This window comes from Talpa occidentalis, unplaced genomic scaffold (genome assembly GCF_014898055.3).
Source record: "Talpa occidentalis isolate TD23 unplaced genomic scaffold, MPIMG_talOcc4v2.1 talOcc4.16, whole genome shotgun sequence".
Lineage (NCBI taxonomy): Eukaryota > Metazoa > Chordata > Mammalia > Eulipotyphla > Talpidae > Talpa > Talpa occidentalis.
Genome location: NW_023601653.1, coordinates 84,595,936 through 84,617,398, shown reverse-complemented (window position 1 = coordinate 84,617,398; position 21,463 = coordinate 84,595,936). Strand labels below are relative to the sequence as shown.

The 21,463-nt window shown below is 43.9% G+C and overlaps 1 protein-coding gene across 4 annotated transcripts in view; it reads right to left on the bottom strand.

Annotated features, from left to right (window-relative positions):
- USP15 (ubiquitin specific peptidase 15) overlaps positions 1-16,665 on the bottom strand; it is an 88,716-nt gene extending 72,051 nt beyond the window's left edge. For 3 of the 4 annotated variants that reach the window (XR_005125861.2, XM_037515097.2, XM_054696742.1), the window contains exon 1: positions 16,538-16,658. Coding sequence is in view for 3 of the 4 variants with exons in the window: in XM_037515097.2 (XP_037370994.1) it covers positions 16,538-16,626 (89 nt within the window). In the remaining variant the exon portion in view is untranslated. Of the gene's footprint in view, positions 1-16,537 lie in introns of all 4 variants that reach the window. The other variant, XM_037515096.2, reaches the window with a different exon arrangement.
- Positions 16,666-21,463: the final 4,798 nt, after the last annotated feature.

Sequence of the window (21,463 nt, the reverse complement as noted above, 5' to 3'; positions counted from 1 at the left end):
CTAACATGTTTTTCCCAGTTCTCTGATTTTGTCAATCATGTCATCTGTAGATGTCTTGATACCGTCTAATTCAGACTTGTCCCAGCAAAGTGTACTACCATTTTTCATTCTTTTTTTTAAATGTGTAAATGACAAAAATTTTAGCGTTAATGTAGCATGATTTTTAAGAACACATGCTACGTATGTTATAGACCAACTGTACAAAAATTAACTATAGTTGGATTAAAAACATAAATGTGAAAATAAAAGTATAATTATTTAAAAAGATACAGCAAAATATAGGAAGAGTTAGAACAAAAAGCAAACAATCTTACTGATAAAAGTTAATAAACTTGCCAAGGTTAAAATTAAAGGCTTCAGTTCAACAAAGACACCACCAAGGAGCAAGATGATACAGATTGGGGAAGACACTGCACTGAACAACAAAGGATTAGAATGCACGAAGAACTCCTTTAAGCTAACTTAAGAAACTGAAAAAGGGGAAAAAAGGGCCTCCCCAGTGGCGGAGCGGTTGAGTGCTGGGCTGCGAAGCTGCTCACAGCCTCTGCAGCACCGGTTGGATCCCTGGCCGGTGAGGGATGAGTGAGGGGCCCACATTGCGCGCAGACCCCTCCTGCCGCCCGCTGCTCCCCTCAGCAGTGTCCTTCGGTCCTTCTGCCTGCTCTGCTCCCTGCTCTGGCTCTGGTGGATCCTCTCACCCTCCCGTGCTTCTGACTGTACCCAGTGCATGTATAAATAAATAAAAATTAATAAAAAAAGGGGGGGGGAGGTACAGAGAACTGGAAAGCAGAACAGCCTGTGTACACAGGACAAGATGCTCAACTGCATGGGCGATGAGAAAGCACCAACTAAGACCAAACCATAACAGTCTCCCGAGCCTGGTACACGTGCACATGTGTCAACAAGATTAAGCAGGGAAAGATGTAAGTAGCAGGAACTCAGGTCCTGCCGATGGAGGTGTGCACTGCAACCCTCACTGTGGAGAGTATTTCACAAGAGCTATTAACGACGAATCTGTCCATACCACATGATCATGCGCTGCCGCGGAGTTTTACCCTACAGGCACTCTTGCACATATTTACAAGAATACAACTCTACGAATATATATACTGCAGCAGAGTTTGTAAAAATGAAAAACTGGAAAAAATTTATTGGGTAAGAAAATGAATTAGTTTAAAAAAACTTAGTAACCATTATTCAGATCGTGAAACACTACACAAAATTTGACATTAAAAATATAACGACATATGTTAACATGGATAAATCTCAAAACTACAATATTGGGGGAAACACAAGTCACAAAAGGATACATAATAAATAAAGATAAGACAGATATGCACAAAGTATTGCTAAGGAAAATTTTAGAATATGCCACAGAACGTGTCATTTATAGCTTCATGCATATATATATTAAAAGTATAAATAGCAAGAATGATAGAAATCAACAGTATGGTGATTCCCTCTGGCAAGAGAGATAAGGGATGGGATTAGGGAAAATTATTAGGGGGAAATCATTGTATCTGTCATGTTTATTTTCTAAAACTCAGAAGTATGCACGGGTATTCCACTTCTCTTTATACTCTTCTGCTTTATTGAAATACTACATTAAATATGATTAATATTTTTTCTATTTAATATGGGATAGTTTATACATATATACACACACATTCACATACATACACAAAAATGAAATGGAATCAAATAGATGTGCTATGAATAATGTTGAGGCCAAAAACTGATAGTTAAGTAACAGTCAACAAATGAAAAGATATGTTACACATTAAAAAAAGAAAATTTATACAATTTGTTTTTTAAAAACTGGGAAAAAATATGTATAAGCAAAATATAAAAAAATGAAATTTCAGTTTTATGACTATTCATATTATCTACTATTCATCTTTTCATATATTACATCGCTTCCAAATAGATGAATTTGCATTAAATTGTTAAAGATTTATGGAAGATTTATTTTATTTATTTCCTTTTGGTAACTAGGGCAGCAAATAAACCAGAAAAATAAAAGACTGAGTGATATATCCTAAGAAAAGATACATTCAAAAGTATAGACAGTACAATTACACTGGTATCTACAAGTATAAGCAAAAGAAGCAACCGGAACATCTTACAATTGAGGATACTCTGGGTTTAAGTTGGAGAAGCTTTAATAGCAAATATGACTTGTAACCATGCAAAATTCATCTAAACACTAACGTACAAACATTTAGGTGCCTCAACGTACCGAGTAATAATTCTTGGCAGCAGACTTATTTAAACAAAGGCGTCCCAACCTTGCAGATGAGACTAAAGTGAAATATTGTGACTAACCTCGGGACGTCTCACTGCCCACACAGAAAACTATAGAGTAAATGACCCAAAATATAATCAAAATCACGTTAGTTATGGTTGTGGCCACTGGCCGTGACTTATCGCTATCATTTCTCTCTGCTTTAGTAGGTTACTAGGGATCTTCTCAGAATGTTTCACACTCGGTCATTTCCTATGATACAGATTAGCATATCAATATGGAAATATTTTTATCATATTAACAACATTAGCTGGGTTCAAAGCTTACTAAAGAAAACCTTAGGGAGAGGAAGGATCTATGGTCTTGGATCAAGTCCTTTAAAGAAGAACCAGGCCCCTGAAGAAAGAGAACCTTCTCCACTTCCAGGAATTATCTCAGACGTAAGCTCTTTCACGCATCGAGCGGGATACGCGCTGCCTGTTTTTCAAGGAAGTCAGATGACTCAACTTGCAGCACCCATCTCCTGCTCCACACCTTAACCACACCTTACCCCCTTCTCTCCGTGCAGGCGTAACCCTCCTTATAGCTAAGGCCAGTCATTTTTGTTTTTATGCTTTGGGAATAATTTCCTTCTACCTCCTTGGGCACTTCATCCACGACCAGCTCCTCATTTCTCCATGTGTCTTGCGTTTCCCTCACTGGGCATGTAAATAGGGGCAAGTCTTCTCCCCTTTCTTCCTACATGATACCCCAACTTCCATGCGCATTTCCTCCTCTATTCCCATTTTTTCTGATCTTTCCTTGCAACAAGCTTCTCTTAGGTTTCTATTTCCTCAGCTTCACTTACCCTCCAACCTAGTATTGCAAGTCTTCCTCCCCCAGTGGACCTACAAGAAGATTCTCACAAAGTCTCTAAAGTCACCTTAACAAAAGGATTCATAATTCTATAAGCCTCATCAATCCTTGTAAAAATTAAACTCTGTGATTCTACTTTTGGAATGAGGTGGGAAGGAGAGGATCCCCCCCACCCTTTTTCTCTTAAGGAAAAAAAAAGTTAGCATTCCACAAACTGCTCTCTGCGTTCTTCTCACGAGTCACACTGCCCAACGGTGCTATAGTTCACACCAATCATTGCAACGTCTGCATCCCAGGGCAGTCACACGTTTTTGAAACATTTTTCCAATTCCTATTAGTCCACATCAACTTGGATTTTTCATTAACATTTCGATCTTGAGTCCTCAATCATCTTCACACCTTCATATTCTTGTCTCTAGTATCCTTTAATAAATGATGCCATCAATAATTTAAATGTCTAAGTCAGAACTTGACCCACATTCCTCCATCCCTTGCCCTGATACACCTAATAGCCAAGTACCCCCAGACTACTCCTGGAGTTTGTTCCTTCCCTCCTCACTCTCAGGAAGGTACCTTAGTTTTGCGACCTTCCACTCCCCATCGGTGTTAGTGGTCTAGATGACTCCCACAGCTGCCAAATTTGTCTCTCTGCTTTAAGCTTACCTGCTTCAAATTCATCCTCCATGCTGCTGTCACAGACATTTTAAAAACACAAATATGATCACTCCATTCCTCTGTTTAAATTTCTAATACTACAAAACAATATAGCTACTTTGTGTGGTGTGTGTGTATTTGGGTAAAATGCTTTCGCATCAATTACTTTACTGTTAGAGTAACATTTCTTTTTCACTTTTACTTAGCGATTGGGGAAATCAAAACTTAGAGACTAGGTGACTGCCCAAAGTAAACGCTACCAAGTGAGTATGCAAGGACTGGTTTCACTATGCACACTGGTTTTCAGAATCTGGAGCTCAATGTGTTATCTCATTAAACTTTACTTTAAATCCCACTTATTTAACAAAGACTTGAAAATGTAACAGATGCTTCATAAAATCATAAACCATATTTCCCTCATGAAACTATAAGGATTCTCCATAAAAAGTGAAATAGAAGAGTATCATGTTATTAGCAAACTATAAATAAGAATTAAAAAGCTTACGAAAACCACATACAGCAATCTTCATCCACTTACGAAGAAAATTAAGTATTTTCAAGCGGGACATCTTTGGTCGATGTTAGATTTTTGAACTTAGTAGGAAAAGGTTGAGTGTCCACGCCTATGCATACAGGAGTGTCAATTCTTCATATCAATTAAGAGTACATGAAAAAAATAAACTCTTTTATGAGGTTTTCTAGAATTGTGGTAAAAACTAAGTTGTGGGTCAATTTTTTTTCTTTCATACCCAATCTCAACATGCTTTCATGGTTGCTTTGCTTGAAAGTTTTTTTTTTTTTTTAAACCTTCTGAAATTAGACTAGAGTAGCTATGAATTCTAAATTTACTACTGAAAAAAATACTAGACCAAAATTCTATTCCCAATATTACTCATCGTGATAACTTAGAGAAGCTATTCAGCACTAAAGCCATTACCTTTTTTTATCTTAGAAAAGGAAATTCATTCATTTAAATAATTATTGGAGGTCTACTATGTATATGCTATTCCAAATGAACAGGTAGTTTGGCAAAACAGCCAAGGCCCCTATGGACACGGGATTCAGAGTCCGCAGGAGAAGAGAGACAGTAGGTAACTCAGACATGTAGCACAGTGCTTTGGTGCTGTGAAGGCAAAGTACAGGGAGCTCTAAGGCATAAAAAGGGTTTTTATTTAGAATAAAGGAAATCCTCTTTGAAAAAGAAACACTTTCCTGCATACGAACAGGAGTTATTTCAGGAAGAGTAAGGGAAAAAAGCTATCTAGGCTGAAGGAACAGCATGTGCAAGGCCGGAACAGCTGTGGGAGTTTGGTATGTTTCAGGAACTGACTAACTGTGGTTCGAGTTTACAAAGAGAGAAATGCTAGGTAAGAACGAAGAGGTAGTAGATCGGGGCAGACTACATAGTGTTCTTCATGTAATGATAAGGTTTTATCCTAACTGCAAGGAAAAGTCATTGAAAATTTTTTAGCAAGGAGGAGAGAGTCTCTGGTTTACATTTCAAAAAGACACTGGGAATTGTTGGGAGGATCTAATATGTGAAATGTTTAATAATCAAACACACGTAAAGTTATGAGTACTTTAAAAAGGTGTAAACTGTGTGGGGCTAAATATTTTGAAGGCATCAAGAAAGACAATTTGTATTGTGGTCTTGACAGAATTTACAATGGTTCTAGAAGCTGGGTTGATTTGAGGACCCCCGATTATCTATTATTATTTTTCATCTGAGTCAATTTTGAAATAGTCCACAAATGCAAAAAAAGCTAACTTAAGAAAGAGTTAGGCTTTTGGGTGCGGAGGGGTGCAGGGTGCAGGTAAACAGAGTTTCCAAAGTTACTTAATGTTTTTGTGCACACCAGAAACAAATTTAAGTTATAGAGGGACAAACAAATGAGTCAAAAATTCTCCTTAATATAAAGGAGTTTAAAAGCAGCATGAATGGGGGCCTCCCCTGGTGGCACAGGTGGGTGAGCACAGAGCTGTGAAGCTGTCCGCAACTTCTGTAGTGCAGGTTCGATACCAGCCGGCAAGATACCCACAGGGCACGGCAGACCTCTCCAGTCTCCCTGCTGCTCCCCTCAGCAGAGTGTTTCAGTGGATCTGCCTGTTCTGCTCCCCACTCTGTCTCTGGTGGGTCCTCTCACCCTCCCATGCCTCTGGCCTGTACCCGGTTCTTGTATGCATGAATAAATAAATCTTTAAAAAAAAAAAAAAAAAGGCAGTATGAATGAGGGAAATTCTAATAGTAAGATTTAGAAAACACTGAATAAACAAATCTTTTGTTATTAGTACATGCTTATGTTGACAACTTTCAGATAAGGAGTTGCTGCTTAATTGCCTAATAGTGACATAAATGTAACTTTTTTTTTAAAGAAGATTTATTTATTTATTTATACAAGCACTGGGTACAGTCAGAAGCGCGGGAGGGCGAAAGAATTCACCAGGTGGGGGGGGGGGCAGAGCAGGCAGAAGGACCAAAGTACACTGCTGAGGGGAGCAGCGGGCGGCAGGAGAGGTCTGCGCGCCATGTGGGACCCTCGCCCGGCGGCCAGGGATCAAACCGGCGCTGCAGAGGCTGCAGGCAGCTTCGCAACCCTGCACTCAACCACTGTGCCACCAGGGAGGCCCAATGTAACATTCTTTAAAAAAAAATTCTACCTTTTTCTTTGCAAAACAGGTATAAGACAGTAATTCTTCACAACTCAGAAAAGAAAAATTTCAGCCCAATTTAATGTAATACAGCATACTTAATCTCAGAGCAACACGTAGAACTATCTTGTGCATAATTAATGGCATAAACAATTCTGGATGTCAACACAATTTTATTAATTATTTAAATTATATTTGAGTAGAGATAACAGCATAAAACCACTGTTAAGACTAAAGGAGATACTGATGACATCCCCTATTTTTAATCATTATACCAAATATTATACAGATACATTATGAATTTTCTTTTTAGTACCACCGAATACAACTCAGAAGTTGTTTCAGTACATTGTAACCAAAGCAAGCTATGGAGTTCTCTTAAACTGGCTTGATAGCCTTATACCTTAATTTTTAGATTGCAACCATTTCTAACCTATTTTCTGGTCTGCACATTAAATTCATCAGTTAACAAGAACTGCTTTTTATGACCTCTTTTTATATCTAAACTAAGAGACAAAAAAGGGAACTCAGGAAGGAGGCCAAGTTAGACTGTGAAAGGAAAAAGTACAGAATGAGAGAAAATTTTTATGAAAATTTTATCCATCTGATAAAGGGATTTGTATATAGAATAAAAAACTCTTAAAACTCAGTAAGAAGATAAATCAAATTAAAAATGAAAAAGGGTCTGGACAGGCACTTCACCAAAGAAGATATGCAGTGGCATCAGGCCTCAGGGCAGTGGGCATCACCCACAACGAGGTGCCACTGCACACCCGCTGAGATGGCTACAAGCTAAAAGATCAGAAGAGCACAATCCTCACATTCTGCTATGGCAATATAAAATCACATACCTGTATTTTTGTACCTCAAAAAATTAAACAGAGGCCCACATATTTCTAGGGCTATGTCCAAGAGAAATGAAAACTTACATTCACACAAAAACTTGCACATGAATGTTCTATAGCAGTGATCATTCATAACAGTCGAAAGTCTAAACAACCCAACAAATGATTAAGAGATAAACTCAATGTATCTCTATTTCAGTGGAATATTATACAGCAATAAAAAAGAGATGAACTACTAATACATGCTACAGCATGGATGAAACCAACAAACACTATGTTAAGTGAAGGAATCCAGACACAAAATCACACAACTTACATGATGCCATTTATAGGTAAAATGCAGACTAGGCAAATCTGTAAACAGAAAGTACATTCACAGTGACCTGCAGCAGGGAGATTTGGGGAGAAATTGGTGCTGGTGTGAGGTGCTGCTAATAGATATAGCAATTTTTTGGGGGCGGCGATAAACATGTTCTCAAATTTGGTGATGGCTGCACAACGCTATGAATATAACAAAACCCAGTAAATTGCACTTTAAGTAGGAAATTTTTATTTTATTTATTTATTTTTAAAGATATATTTATTTATTCAAGAACCGGGATACAGGCCAGATTTACCGGAGCCAGAGTGGGGAACAGAACAGGCAGACTGAGAAATACACTGCTGAGGGGAGCAGCGGGTGAGACAGGAGAGGTCTGCCGCACCATGTGGGACCCTCGCCGGCCGGGATCAAACCGGCGCTGCAGAGGCTGCGGACAGCTTCACAGCGCGGCGCTCAACCGCCTGCGCCACCGGGGGAGGCCCTATGCGGGAAAATTTTATACTATGTAAATTTTATCACAATAAAGTTATGGTATATATATATATTTTAAAAGAGCTGAAAGACATAGATCTGGATGGGATTATTCGGGATGGCTTTATTGAGACTGGTTTTGATTTAGGCTTAAGTGAAAGTCAGGCATCAATAAAATGAACCTGAAATAGTATGAATGATGTAGTAAAACCCTATAAGGCAGGAATAAGTAAATATTTTGCAGGAAAGGGTACCATTATCTGTATAGAAGCCGAGTAATATCACTTAGAAACTATACTGCTTGGACTGGACTACTAACCCAAGGGAATCCAGAATATTTAATAGGTTCCTCACGGATAACAGATGAAAATGGTATTTAATACGACAAAGCTTAAAAATCACTTCTTGAGTTGAATACTTTCGATTACTCATCACTCGGAAAGTTGCTTTCATAATAAGGGCATGGTTCTATACTCAAAGGCAAGGGGTGTAATTTAAAACACAAGCTTTAGCATTGACTGCTTAGGTGAGAATTTTGGCGCAGGCGGTTGAGCACCGTGCTGTGAAGCTGTCCGCAGCCTCTGCAGCGCCGGTTTGATCCCGGCCAGCCGGCGAGCGTCCCACATGGCACGGCAGGCCTCTCCTGTCTCGCCCGCTGCTCCCCTCAGCAGTGTGTCAGCTTCTTTCAAGTTACATCAGTTGAGACCAAAGTCACTACTAAAGACTGGCAGGAGCAGCCTCCCTTTTGGATACAGATCACAAGGAGGCGGCTGCAATTAACTCTGTATCTCAGCCCTACATCTGTAAAATGAGTAAAGTAAGAGTACAACCAATATTTTTTCTAGATGCAAAAAGTTCTTAACATAGTAAATGAGTGAAATTTGTAATCACAGCCACAACCGAATGTCACATGTAACTATTAGCTATACCTCTCAAGAATCAACTTTCTTCAGCTTTAAATCCATTCAAATTTCTGAAAGTAAATTTTCCATGTGTATTAAAGTTGGTAAAACAGTTAAACTTTGTTAAACTGTTAAGACATTTTGTTAAATAATATTAGCAACTCAAGTTATCATTTCATCCATCTTTCTTTTTTTAAAGATTTTATTTATTTATTTATTTATTTATTTATTTATACAAGCACTGGGTACAGTCAGAAGAGCGGGAGGGTGAGAGAATTCACCAGAGCCAGAGCAGGGAGCAGAGCAGGCAGAAGGACCGAAGGACACTGCTGAGGGGAGCAGTGGGTGGCAGGAGAGGTCTGCGCGCCAAGCGGGACCCTCCTCCGGTGGCCGGGGAGCAGCCGGGGATCGAACCGGCGCTGCAGAGGCCGCGGGCAGCTTCGCAACCCAGCGCTCAACCGCTGCGCCACCGGGGAGGCCCTCATCCATATCTTTTTATTTTTCACTCAAGGAACTTGATGCTCTTTTCACTCAAGTAATGATTTTATCTCTAACACTCAAGTTTTACGTTAACTGACTAAAAATTTATACTAGTCTGACCGCTGCCACTCCTAGACTTGTGAAAGCCTTTGATTTCTTTCACAAAGCAAGTTCTTTTTATGGCTACGTCTTCTAAATAGATTTTCCTAACAGCGAGGAATTACACTAATATCTGGGTCTTCTGAAAGCTAAAAGGAGAATGGATGGGACAAACAGCATCCTTAGCTCTCCTCAAGGAGGAAAAAAATAGTCATTACCCTCTTTTTTTGTGGCGCAATAAGGAAAACAGCCTAAGTTTTACTGGCAGAAGCGGTAAAAGTGTGGCAGGCATAACCAAACACTGGTTGATCCTAGGGAGGTTTCTGATTTATATCACAATCTCAACTTATTCACGTCTTTCTGAGGAGGCACTGGATGGTGCCCGCAGCCGCCTCCTTGTGATCTGTATCCAAAAGGGAGGCTGCTCTTGAGTAGTGACTTCGGTCTCAACTGACGTAACACAGAAAGAAGCTGACATATTCCTTTAGTTTAAGAAGAGATAGCAAAGTTCAAGGAAATAATTGTCTGGAGATAAAACTTCTAGGAAATAATTGTAAGATACAGAGTGTGACTTACAGTGGTAACTGACGAAACACACGCAAAAAGCATAATCTGAAATGACAGTGCTCAGGGCTAGTAATTGTTGAAAATTCTATATGGGAAGTAGGAAGGATAAGAAATCTCCATGGTTGAATGAAATACTGTTTTAATTATATCTGTTTTTACAAAATTATATTTTGTGACAGCACAAAAACATTTTAAATACTAAGGCGATATTAAGAGTACCCGGTATTTTAAAATCATTATTAACCAGGTATTTAAACCCACTGTGCAACTATCAAACATCTGTAAACTAAGTAAATAAGGAAATTTACTTTAAAGACTATGGAAGGATGAAACATTTAGGATAGTGGCTGGCACAGAGTAAGCATTCAACAAATATTCACTAGTGGTAGCAGTAATCACCCAGGAACCACATGAAAACCCACTGATTTCTCTGAACTCACATTTCTCTTCTAGAAGAAAGGAAACAAATACTTTCACCCTGGTTTTGGGAATCAAATCAGATGATTGTAAACACCTTTACTAGTCATTCTAAACCTTACCTTCAACTCCCTGCCAATAGGTCTGACGGTCTCAATTAACTTTTAGCAACAACCACGTCTTATTACAGAATGATTGTCAAAGTAAGAAAAGAAAAATCACTCTAAACGCATGTAATAAAATGGATATAACCAATATTAAGACGGCAAACACGACCGGTCTACTTTGGTCTACTGATGGTCCAAGTGATGCTACCTGGTCTGTCAATTTTCAGGGCGACGGAAAAGAGGTTCAATGTGAGTGTGCTGGTACCTTCCACTGTCTTAATTCCAAATGTTCTTTGACTTAGAAAATTCATTAGAAGAGTTATTTCTAAGAAAAAAAATCATTAAATATGCAACATAAAACATCAAATATATTTGCATTTCCTGGGCTGGGCTATTCCTACAAATCAATATACCCCAAAGAGAGCATTTCTGTATTTGTGACTTACTGTAAATCAACATTTTAAAAGTACGGGCAAAACAGTAAAACAAAATATCCTATAAGCTCTTCCTATGGGTCTGGTGTATTAATTCTTCATAGCAATAAAGAAAGGACCATAAGGCCTCTAGTTAAAGTCTACGATTACTGCTAAACAATTAAAATTCAAAGTCTCAACAATGTACAATTGCAGTTTTCTTTTGTTTAAATGTACTTTTGGATCAAAATAATATTCATTCTAAATATCTGGTTAATCACCCATTACTCTTTAAATGTATTATAATCTCCAAAAGCAAGGTGTTCAAATTTTCTACATACTCTATCATCTAAACTGAAAAGTCACAGAGACAAACGTGGGATATAATGATGGATTTCACCACTAAATATAAAATAGACTCTACTCAAAGAGAAAAACCTGTCCACTTCCCTCTTTTTTTCTTTCAGTTAACTATTTTAATTTGTTTAAAACTGTACTCTTTCTTATTGGGCTAATACTTGTTCCTTCTTCTTTTAAAAATTCTATAAGCCACTACAATTTTAAACGAATCTTTAAATATAAATAAAAAGGTTAGTTATAAAAAGGTTAGTGATTTCAGAGCCTGAACCCGAGTCCCAATGACCTGGGCTCAAACTCTGGCTACACCACTGGGAGTGCACCTCTACCACCCTAGGATTCTCCTCCGGCAAATGCAGATTGTAAGTCCCCTAGAGGGGCGATGGGCAAACAAGTCAACATATTAAGTACCTGAAACAGTACTTTGCACACAGAGTTTTAAATGTAGTATTATATGGCATACCCTGATTATTTTTTTCTTATTATACTTATATGCAAGTAAGATTATCAACCATTGCAAAAGTACTTTGTAAGAAACCATTTACCTAATCTTTACATGTGCTGATGGGAAAATGGTCTGAGTTGGAAAAAATTAAGCCTGAGTGCCACAAAATAGAAAATGAAATCAGAAACTCAAGCTCTGGATCTGTTATAGGACAGGGAGAGGTGCGCTTATGGTAGCCAGTGCCATAGGGAAGCCCAATTTCCCCATGGGGCTGACTAACCACGAATGGCTCTGTCCTAAATCACGTTGGACGCCAAATCTGTTATAGGACAGGGAGAGGGTCAGCCCAAACCCTGCAAACCTGCCTATTCTACATGGGTTCTGCCATCCGCCGCATCAGCACAAAACATATAAGACTTTAATGGGAAGGAACTTTAATAAAACTAGGAAACAATACAGGTAAGGCAAAGAGTCTAGTTTCTAAATGAAGCACCCAAAGTTACCCGTCCCCTCGTGGGTAAAAGTCCATCCAAATGGGATTGGCCCAGAACAAGGCCCCAAAGCCTGCCACAAGTCTAAAGCATCTTCCAGTGGGGACCCACAGAAAAGAGTCACAAACAACCGGACAAGCCCGGAAGGAAAAGAGCAAAATCAACATCAAGATAAAAGCTGCCATGGTCACCTCCCCACGGGTCTCACCCACGTCTGTGTCACCCCGTCCACGACCCAAAGACAAGCGCAGTTTCTTCACGTGTCTCTAGGCTCCATGCGCCTCCTCCAGGTCTCCTGGCTCCATCCTGCTTCCTTCCTTCGTCTCTTCCTGCAGCTTCTTCTCTTCCTGCTCAGCTCCACCCTCCCTTGGGTGGGGCAGGGAACCTGGAACTTCCCCCTTTTCTGGGGACCCCCCTGTTACAGATCTTCTTCCCCAAATAGGTTATTCATCCTGGAGCCACTAAAAACTTAGAAATGGTATAGAAACATATAAGGTTTAAAGTAAGGAAAGTTGTTTTTCTAGACTTTAAGCAACTAAAACGTGAGAAATGGGCTTTAAATGTCACTATTTCTGTTCTCATTTTCACGAATTTACCAACACTAAAAAAACAGTTTTGCTTTCTGGTTTCATTTCCCGCAAATGATGTAATGTATGTCCTATTTTAGTGGTAAACACACTGGCACTGAAATTAATTTTAAGAGTAATAGTAATAGAAAACCTACTTTAACAAGTATAAGCTAAACAATTTGGAGTTCATATTGACTGATTGTGTCCCTTACCTTATTAACTGATTTTGTGATTTTGTTAGTGTGAATGAAGGTTGCATAAACATGAGAGCATATAAAGCCTTAAAGATTTCTAAGTTCATTTATAAGAGGACATATAAAGCCTTAAAGATTTCCAAGTAAAAGAATACAAATGGAAGGAAAACTCTAAAATAAATCAATGTCTCCTCTCTAAAAACCTCATTTATCTGGTGGACTATTCCTTGGAAATTTATTGAAACAAATATAAAACGCAAATTTACATGACTCAATACCAATTAAAGTTGTTAGCTGAAGTTACCCTAAACGTACTAGAGTGATTAGGGTTTATACAAAAATATGCAATATCTAGTTAAGCATTTAATTTGTAAAGTTAGCTATGTGTTACCACTGAACATGCTGACACATAAAATTAGTGAAAATAATTGGTAGATAAATTTAAAAAGGAGGGAAAAATGATTTTGATATATCTAGTTGTTTACTCAAAATAGGTTTATTTTAAAGAAATAGCCAAACAAATCATTCCATAGCCCACAACTTTTCTTTATAATTCATTTAACTACCATCATCTAAAACAGGTTCCTCTATCCCTGAACTGCTCACAGGTAATATACTCTAAACAAATTTTTGTCCTATCAGGAGGAAAAGCACATGTGTTTCTTAAGATTATTATTCATCCTAAACTACAGAGTTCTAGTTTCTTTATCCTTTTTTCCTATAGTTCCTAAATTCTAACAATCCTGTTCATAATTTTCTGAATCCTTGCAGCTGAGACACAGGTCAAGTAGTATCATCATGAGACAATTGCTTTATTCCTAATGCAGATTAAAAAAAATTATTTATGCACAGACGAGCTGGGGTGTAGGCCAGAAGTGGGGGGGGGCGTGTGTGAGAGAGAGGGTTCACCAGAGACAGAGTGGGGAGCAGAGCAGGCGGACTGACCAAACTCCACCGCGGCGGGCGCAGCAGGAGACGAGACGGCGACTTCTGCTTCCCTGTGGGTCGTGGGTCGTTGCTTCACAGCGCCAGCCCCAACCCCTTGCGCCACAGGGAGGCCCCCAGATGCTGTTACTTTTAAAGTGGTTACGTTATAACCACTTTAAGTTACAATGTAACACTCTTGTATCAATTTTGACTTTTGTAACTGTAAACTCCAGTAACAAACATCCCATAAAATTTACTCCACTTCTCATCTCAGACTTGTGTAACTTATTTTCATTTCCAGAAGTCAATCTGCAGATAAAAATCACCCTCTATTCACAAATAAACGGAAACTCTAGCATTCAAGCAAAATCAAATAAACCTTTACACATGCTCAGGTGTGCCGGCTGCTACAGCACTATGAGATGGCCCTTAAATGCAAAGTGCTCACAACTTGATGAAATTCATTTCTTTCAATACATTTGACTAACGCCAAATACCAGAATTACACTTTCAAGAACAAACTTATGGTAAACCTACAATTTTTTCTCGAGTCACATTAGCCTTTCTAAGATGGTTATATACACATACCAACACAAATTCCACGTGCGGCCTTTTTGAACTATATTAGACCGGATTTGCCCAATTACCCATAAATGACTAATAAAAAGACATTAAAAAAAACTTTCTGAATTCCAAAAACTTAAGCCAAGTAACTACTACCTTATTAGACATATTTATGTTTAACACATTTAAATATTTTTAAATACATAAAATAGACTTATGATACTTTTGAGTACAATTCTCTATTCATATATTAATGTACTCATGAGCACACTACCAAATTATATTTATTAAATAATCCTCCTTAAAACTCCAAATCATACTTTTTGCTGTATACTATTTCCTTTTCGACAGGCTCACCGGCTAGTTGACAGTACGCGGCTCACAGAAACCCACTGGCCTCTGCAGCTTCCCAGTAACATCTTGCTTCTGCATTTTTTCCCCTTCGAATAATAGGGCAAAGCAATGTGAGGATAAAAACTGGCACATTCTGCTATTGACATAAATATCTGGGTCTTAGTTTCTGTTTCTTTAAAATGGAAGCATTATGGGCTTCCTGTATATACTATTAAAATAGATCTTAAAATGACTGACAACAACTATCGAAAAGCAAAAATACTTTCATTTGAAAAATATGAAATATTAAAGGTTTAATGCCCCCAAGACAAATATTACTCATTACCGTACTACGTTAACGCCAATTATTACTCAAGATACCAAAACACAACACTAAACGGAAGTATTATCCTAATGAAAACATCCATATTTTAACGTACAGGTGTTTACGGAAATCTGCACTAATCACTTGATGAAGTGCGGACGGGCCGGGTGAACTGCGAGTCTCAGGGGCTCCTTAACACGAGGAAGCAGCCAGGCCTGGCTTCACCCCAACCGTCCGGGGCCAAGTCAAACACAGCCTGGAAAACCCAATTTCCCCCAGCACTGAACACCTCAGGAACAACCCCGACACCAGCCACGATTGTCAAACCCTGCAGAGACCCTACCTTCCCCGGGGCGCGCAGCACGCGCTCGCGGCCTCGGGGATCCAGGCAACCCGGCGGGGAGCAGCCCAGCACAGCCGTGGGCAGGACCCCGACTTGCAGCGCTCAGATGCAGCCCCCAAAGTGAGCAGCGGTGGGAGAACGTCAACTCAGATGCATGTCACCCCACGTTTTCAGAACCCCGATTCATACCAAAAGCCGTCACAAAACCACACCGTGCACCTCACAGGGGGACGCAGAGCCCGACCACTGGACCAGCCTCCCCAAAGCGCGCTGCAACCCCGGGGGCCCGGCCGGCATTGCCCGGCCGTGGGGTGCGCGGACTCGCAGTGGGGTGAGCGGCCTGGCCGTGGGGTGCGCGCGGGGCCGCGCAGGTGGCAGCGCGGTCCGGGCGGCGGGAGCGCGTGCGGGCGCCGGGCTCGTCGGGGGCGCCCTCTCCCGCGCCCCGAGCCCGGTCCTCGGGGGCGGCGCCGCGCCCCGCCGGCGCCCGAGGATGCGCCCCGCGCCGGGGTCTCAGCCCGCGCGCCGCGCCCGGACCTTATCAGCCGCCCGCAGGCCGCGCGCCCCGGCGGCGGGAAGGGCCGCGGCCCCGCCGGCCCCTCCGCCCGGCCACGTGGTGCCCGCGGCGCGGCCCCCGGGCGGACGCCCCCGGCCGCCCGGCACCTGCGCCCGGAACGGCGCGGCGCGGAACCAAAGCGCGCGGGCGCGGGGACCCGGCGCGGCGGACCGACCTGTCAAAGCCCGGCGCGGGCCGGCCCGGCCGGCCGCGGAGGCGCCGCGGCGGGACACCCCGGCCGCCGCCCGCGCCCGCCGGGCCCCGCCGCTCGGCCCGCGCCCCGCGCCCCGCCCGGCCCCGCGCCCGCCCCGCCGCGGCGGCCGCCCGCCCCGCCGGCACCTGTCAGCGGCCGGACGCGCGGCCCCGCCCCGCCCCGCCCGGCCGGGCCCGCGCCCGCGCCCGCGCCTCACCAGGTGTCCCCCTTGCGGAGCGAGGTCTTGAGCAGCGCCGCGATGTCGGAGCGCTGGATGTCCAGATCCGCCGCGCCGCCTTCCGCCATCTTCTCCTCCAGCGGCAGCGGGGGCGGCGACGGCGGCGGCCCGCCCCGGGGCATTGTGGGAGCGCCCCCCCGCGCGGGCGGAACCAACGAGACGCGGCGGGGCGAGCGGCGCGGGCGGAACCAACGAGACGCGGCGGGGCGAGCGGCCGGCGGGCGGGCGGCGGGGAGGGGCTGCCCCCTGCCGGCGCCCGCGCGCCCTGCACCCGCCCGGCCCGCCGCGCGCTCGGGCCGCGCTGCCCGCCGCGCCCCGGGACGCTGGTGTTTGGGGCGCGCCCGCGAGCCCCTCTCGGCGACGGCGGCTCCCGAAGACTGGGGGCCCCGAAGACGCCCGGCGCCGCGTTCCCGCGCGCTTTGTGACGCCTCCGGGCGCTCCCGGGGCTGCGGGGCCGGGGCTGGGGGCCGGGGCTGGGGGGCCGGGGCTGGGGGGCCCGGGGCTGGGGGGCCCGGGGCTGGGGAGGTCGGGGCTGGGGAGGTCGGGGCTGGGGGTCCGGGGCTGGGGTCCGGGGCTGGGGTCCGGGGCTGGGGTCCGGGGCTGCGGGGCCGGGGCTGGGGGCCGGGGCTGGGGGGTCGGGGCTGGGGGCCCGGGGCTGGGGGGGCCCGGGGCTGGGGGGCCCGGGGCTGGGGGGGCCCGGGGCTGGGGAGGTCGGGGCTGGGGAGGTCCGGGGCTGGGGTCCGGGGCTGCGGGTCCGGGGCTGCGGGGCCGGGGCTGGAGGGCCGGGGCTGGGGGGTCGGGGCTGGGGGGTCGGGGCTGGGGGGTCGGGGCTGCGGGGCCGGGGCTGCGGGTCCGGGGCTGGGGTCCGGGGCTGCGGGGCGGGGCTGCGGGGGTCGGGCCAGGGCCCGGGCTGCTCGCGGGGGCGCGGGGGTGGCCCCCAGCCGCTGCGCGGGCTCACGTGGCGAGCGGCCCCGAGCCTCGGAGCCCCTCCCCCTCCCCGGGCGGGCCGGGGGTGCAGCCGGGCCAAGGCGGCGCCGGGTGGGGTGGGGGGTGAAACGCCCAGAGCGGGAGTCGAGGGCCCTGCGGGACCTCACGCGGGTCCCCGTTTTTATTTTTACTTTTTTTCAGACAACGTTCTCGGTTTTTTCTCTTTTTTCTAATTTTATATATTTTTGCATCATTTTTCATTTTTGCGCAATGTGTGCATTTTCATCTCGGGTCCAGTCCCCGGACAGCCCCACCCCCTTGTTTTGATCCTTCTCCCTCCTCCCGCCACGGGTCTCTGGTCATAGTCGCTTGTTGATTTGATTTTCACTTTCTTATAGTTATTCATTTTCCTGGTCCCTTATTTAAGTTTTCTAGATTCCTGCTATGAGTGAGACCATCCGGTATTTTTCTTTTTCTTTTTGGCTTATTTCGCTGAGCATGATCCCTTCCAGTGCCATCCATGTTGCTGCAAATGGCATGTGTTTATCTTTTTTGAATGCTGAGTAATATTCCATGGTGTATATGTGCCACATCTTCTTGATCCAGTCATCTATTTTTGGGCATTTGGGCTGTTTCCAAGGTTTAGCTATTGTAAACAGTGCTGCTGTAAACATAGGGGTGCAGGTGTTCTTTGGAATTGATGTTTCTGTGTCCTTTGGGTAAATACCTAGGAGTGGAATTGCTGGATCCTGTGGAAGCTCTATGTTTAGTAGGTCCAGAAATCTCCACACAGCTCTCCATAGTGGTTGGACCAGTTTGCACTCCCCCCAGCAGGGCAGGAGAGTTCCTTTCTCTCCGCATCTTCGCCAACAATCTACCAAGAGCTGAAGAGACTCCACAAAACAAAGTAAATGATCCAGTCAAAAAATGGGCAGAAGAGCTAAAAAGAAACTTCTCTGAAGAGGAAATGCAAATGGCCAACAGGCATATGAAAAAATGTTCAACATCACTTGTCATCAGGGAAATGCAAATCAAAACTACCAGGAGATACCATCTCACACCAGTGAGAATGGCACATATTAAAAAAACTAGCAACAACAAATGTTGGCAAGTCCCCATTTTAATGTCCATGTTAACTTGTGTGTGGGGCGCAGGTAGGACGGCAGGTGTCTCAGGGGCGCTGAGCCTGTGGCTGGCAGTGGCGTGTGTGGGCCTGGTAGGTGTGTGTCAGCACGTGGTTGCTTATCTCCTTCAATACTCTTTTGTATTATGTCCTTTTTGATTAGAGGGTCTGAAAACAGCTCCCAGTTACTGCTATTTCTTCTGTGACTTGATTTCTGATAGTTTAAAAATCAAAATTTCTTTGAGTACCATCAAAGGGTCGCATTTCCCCCCTTTCCTTCCCCAAGTCTGAAGGAGAACAAAGTGGTTTTGCAGAAAGAAGCAGCATGATATGGGAAGAGTATTAGTCATATGAATATGAGTTCGGCCTCCCGCTGCAAAGCACTGAACTTTTAGTTTAGTCATAAAATTAGGGGTGGCGATACTTAAAGGATTTAATGACTATTAAGGGAAACAATGTGCTTATTTCCTGGATCCTAATGACCATTCGATAAAAACTAGTGTTGTTTACTGGTGACAGGATACGTGGTCTAGCATGGAACCTACATCTCAGCAAAGTTGCTGGGGAGAAGTGTTAGGGCCCCTGAAGGCAAAACCATGCTCTCATTTCATAAACATAACCACAAAAGTGATGCGTCATGCACACTCTGCTGTCCAGTTTCTTGCCAAAGAAATTCATATTTGAAACATTAAAGCCTGTTTATTTGAAATAAAATCAATAAATAAAATCAATCTTTATTTGTACCATAATCAAAGCATCGAGTTAAACTGGATATAGATGTTTAATGTCAATTTAAATTGTGTGTCAGATTTGTGAGGTCATCTAGTCTCTGTTTGCCTTCAGAATCAGAAAAGAAGTAACAGTTACAGTATTTCACTTAACAAACACTTGTAAAGTGCCAGGTCTGTTTCTAAACACTTTATAAGGCCTTTAACTGGTGGCTCATGATACCCTGTGCGGCAGCTATTGTTAGTAAGGCCTGTCCTTGGATAAGCTATTTAAGTTGCTTTGTTATAATGTTAATCAGAAAAAAAAAAAACTTTGTCAACTTTGAACTAAACAGTGTTACTTTCCAAGACCCTTCCAGCGACATGAAAGGAAACTTACTACTTTCCTCTCCTGTGGGGAGGAACTTGCACACCCTGCAGGACACCAAGTTGAAACCTAACAGTCTAACTCTAGAGCTGGGAGATTTGGGTAAGTTTCTATTTCCTATCCCCCCCCCAACCCCCACTTTAACGGTCTTGTTTGTAGCAAGCAGTCAACTTTCTAGTAATTTCACTTTACTAATTTATGGAAGTTTCGCTGATTTTTTCTCTCACTCTCAATTATAAAGAGAAATAAGGCCGTGTCCATAAACACTGAATGGGTTCCCAGACATCCCTGCTGAGTAACTAAGTAGATAATTGGTGAAAACTGTTCCTTTCCCTTGAATCACACAGATAATTGAATACAACCCCTGGGTTACAGCCTCAGCCTCGTATTTGGAGCAAATGTCCTCATTGATCCCGTCCTTAACTTCACAAGAACATACTCTTTGCTTTGTGACTTGTTACCCCCTCAGACTCTCTGCACCTTTTGTGTTCCCTGAGAATTCAGCCTCGGGCTTTGGGAAGGGAAACTGAGTGTGCTGAGTACTTTAGAACGGAGGCTGGGCAGGAACAAAGTAGGTTTTTAAATTAAAGACACTCTAGGAAGATTCCTTTATCTTCTAAGTAATTCCTCTCTCTGCTCACCGTCCTTTAATGATCTCTTTCCGAGAGGTTTTGTGCGCAATCATGAAGCGAAGGGACTTCAGATGTAAACATTCAGGGGAGACAGTCAGACTTAAAACTAAGGCTTCAAATGAAAGCTGATGTTCAGCCTGGGGGGACCAAAGGAAGAGAGAACCCCCGGTGTTGTTTAATACAGCTGGATGGAAGGAAGCGCAAAGGAGAATTAATTCCAAGACAAGCTCTGGCTACTCTACAGTTCAGTGTAGTGCTGGCTACATCAGCCTGAGGAGAAAACCTGCCAGACTCAGCACCTGCCCTCGGAGAACGGCGAGGGATGCTCAGACTCAGCACCTGCCCTCGGAGAACGGCGAGGGATGCTCAGACTCAGCACCTGCCCTCGGAGAACGGCGAGGGATGCTCCGACTCAGCACCTGCCCTCGGAGAACGGCGAGGGATGCTCCGACTCAGCACCTGCCCTCGGAGAACGGCGAGGGATGCTCCGGCTCCCAGCTCTTCTGGCTTCGGTTCTCAGGAGCCACGGTCACTCTTCCTTCCTCCTTGTCCTTCCTCTGCAGTGATTCCCGCCCAGAACCCTTCAGCTCCACCCCCCAGTTCTCGGTCTCCTCTCGAAGCCCTTCATTTTTTAATCTTTTATAATTTTACAACTCCCTTCTCCTTTCATTAGCTCGCTGAACAGCTAAAAGGCAGTGGAACGGCGGGGGAGTAGCGCCGGCACCGAAACAGCATGTAGCAAAGTGCTTAGGCTGTTCATGATATTTGAAAGTTGAGACATGAATAAAATTGTAAGTGCCACGTGTGGTTTTCAAAATTAAAAAAAAAAAACAAAAACAAAACCAAAAAAACCCCACAAAACCCGAGGCTGCTTATTTCAGGTGAATGTGGGGTCATGCTAGGGGAAGGAGTGAGTGAACAGTGTCTTGTCCAATGAGCCAGCATCCTTGGACTTTGACACTGGCTCAGTGCCACGAACTAGCTGAGTAACCTTGGCCAAGTTATTTAATCTCTGTGAACACGCGTTTTCTCTTTATAAAATAAGGTGATTAGACTCTCCCATGGCAGAAACTCCAGCACTTGCAAGGGCTCGATACAACGAATACAAATGGGTGGAGCGAATCACTC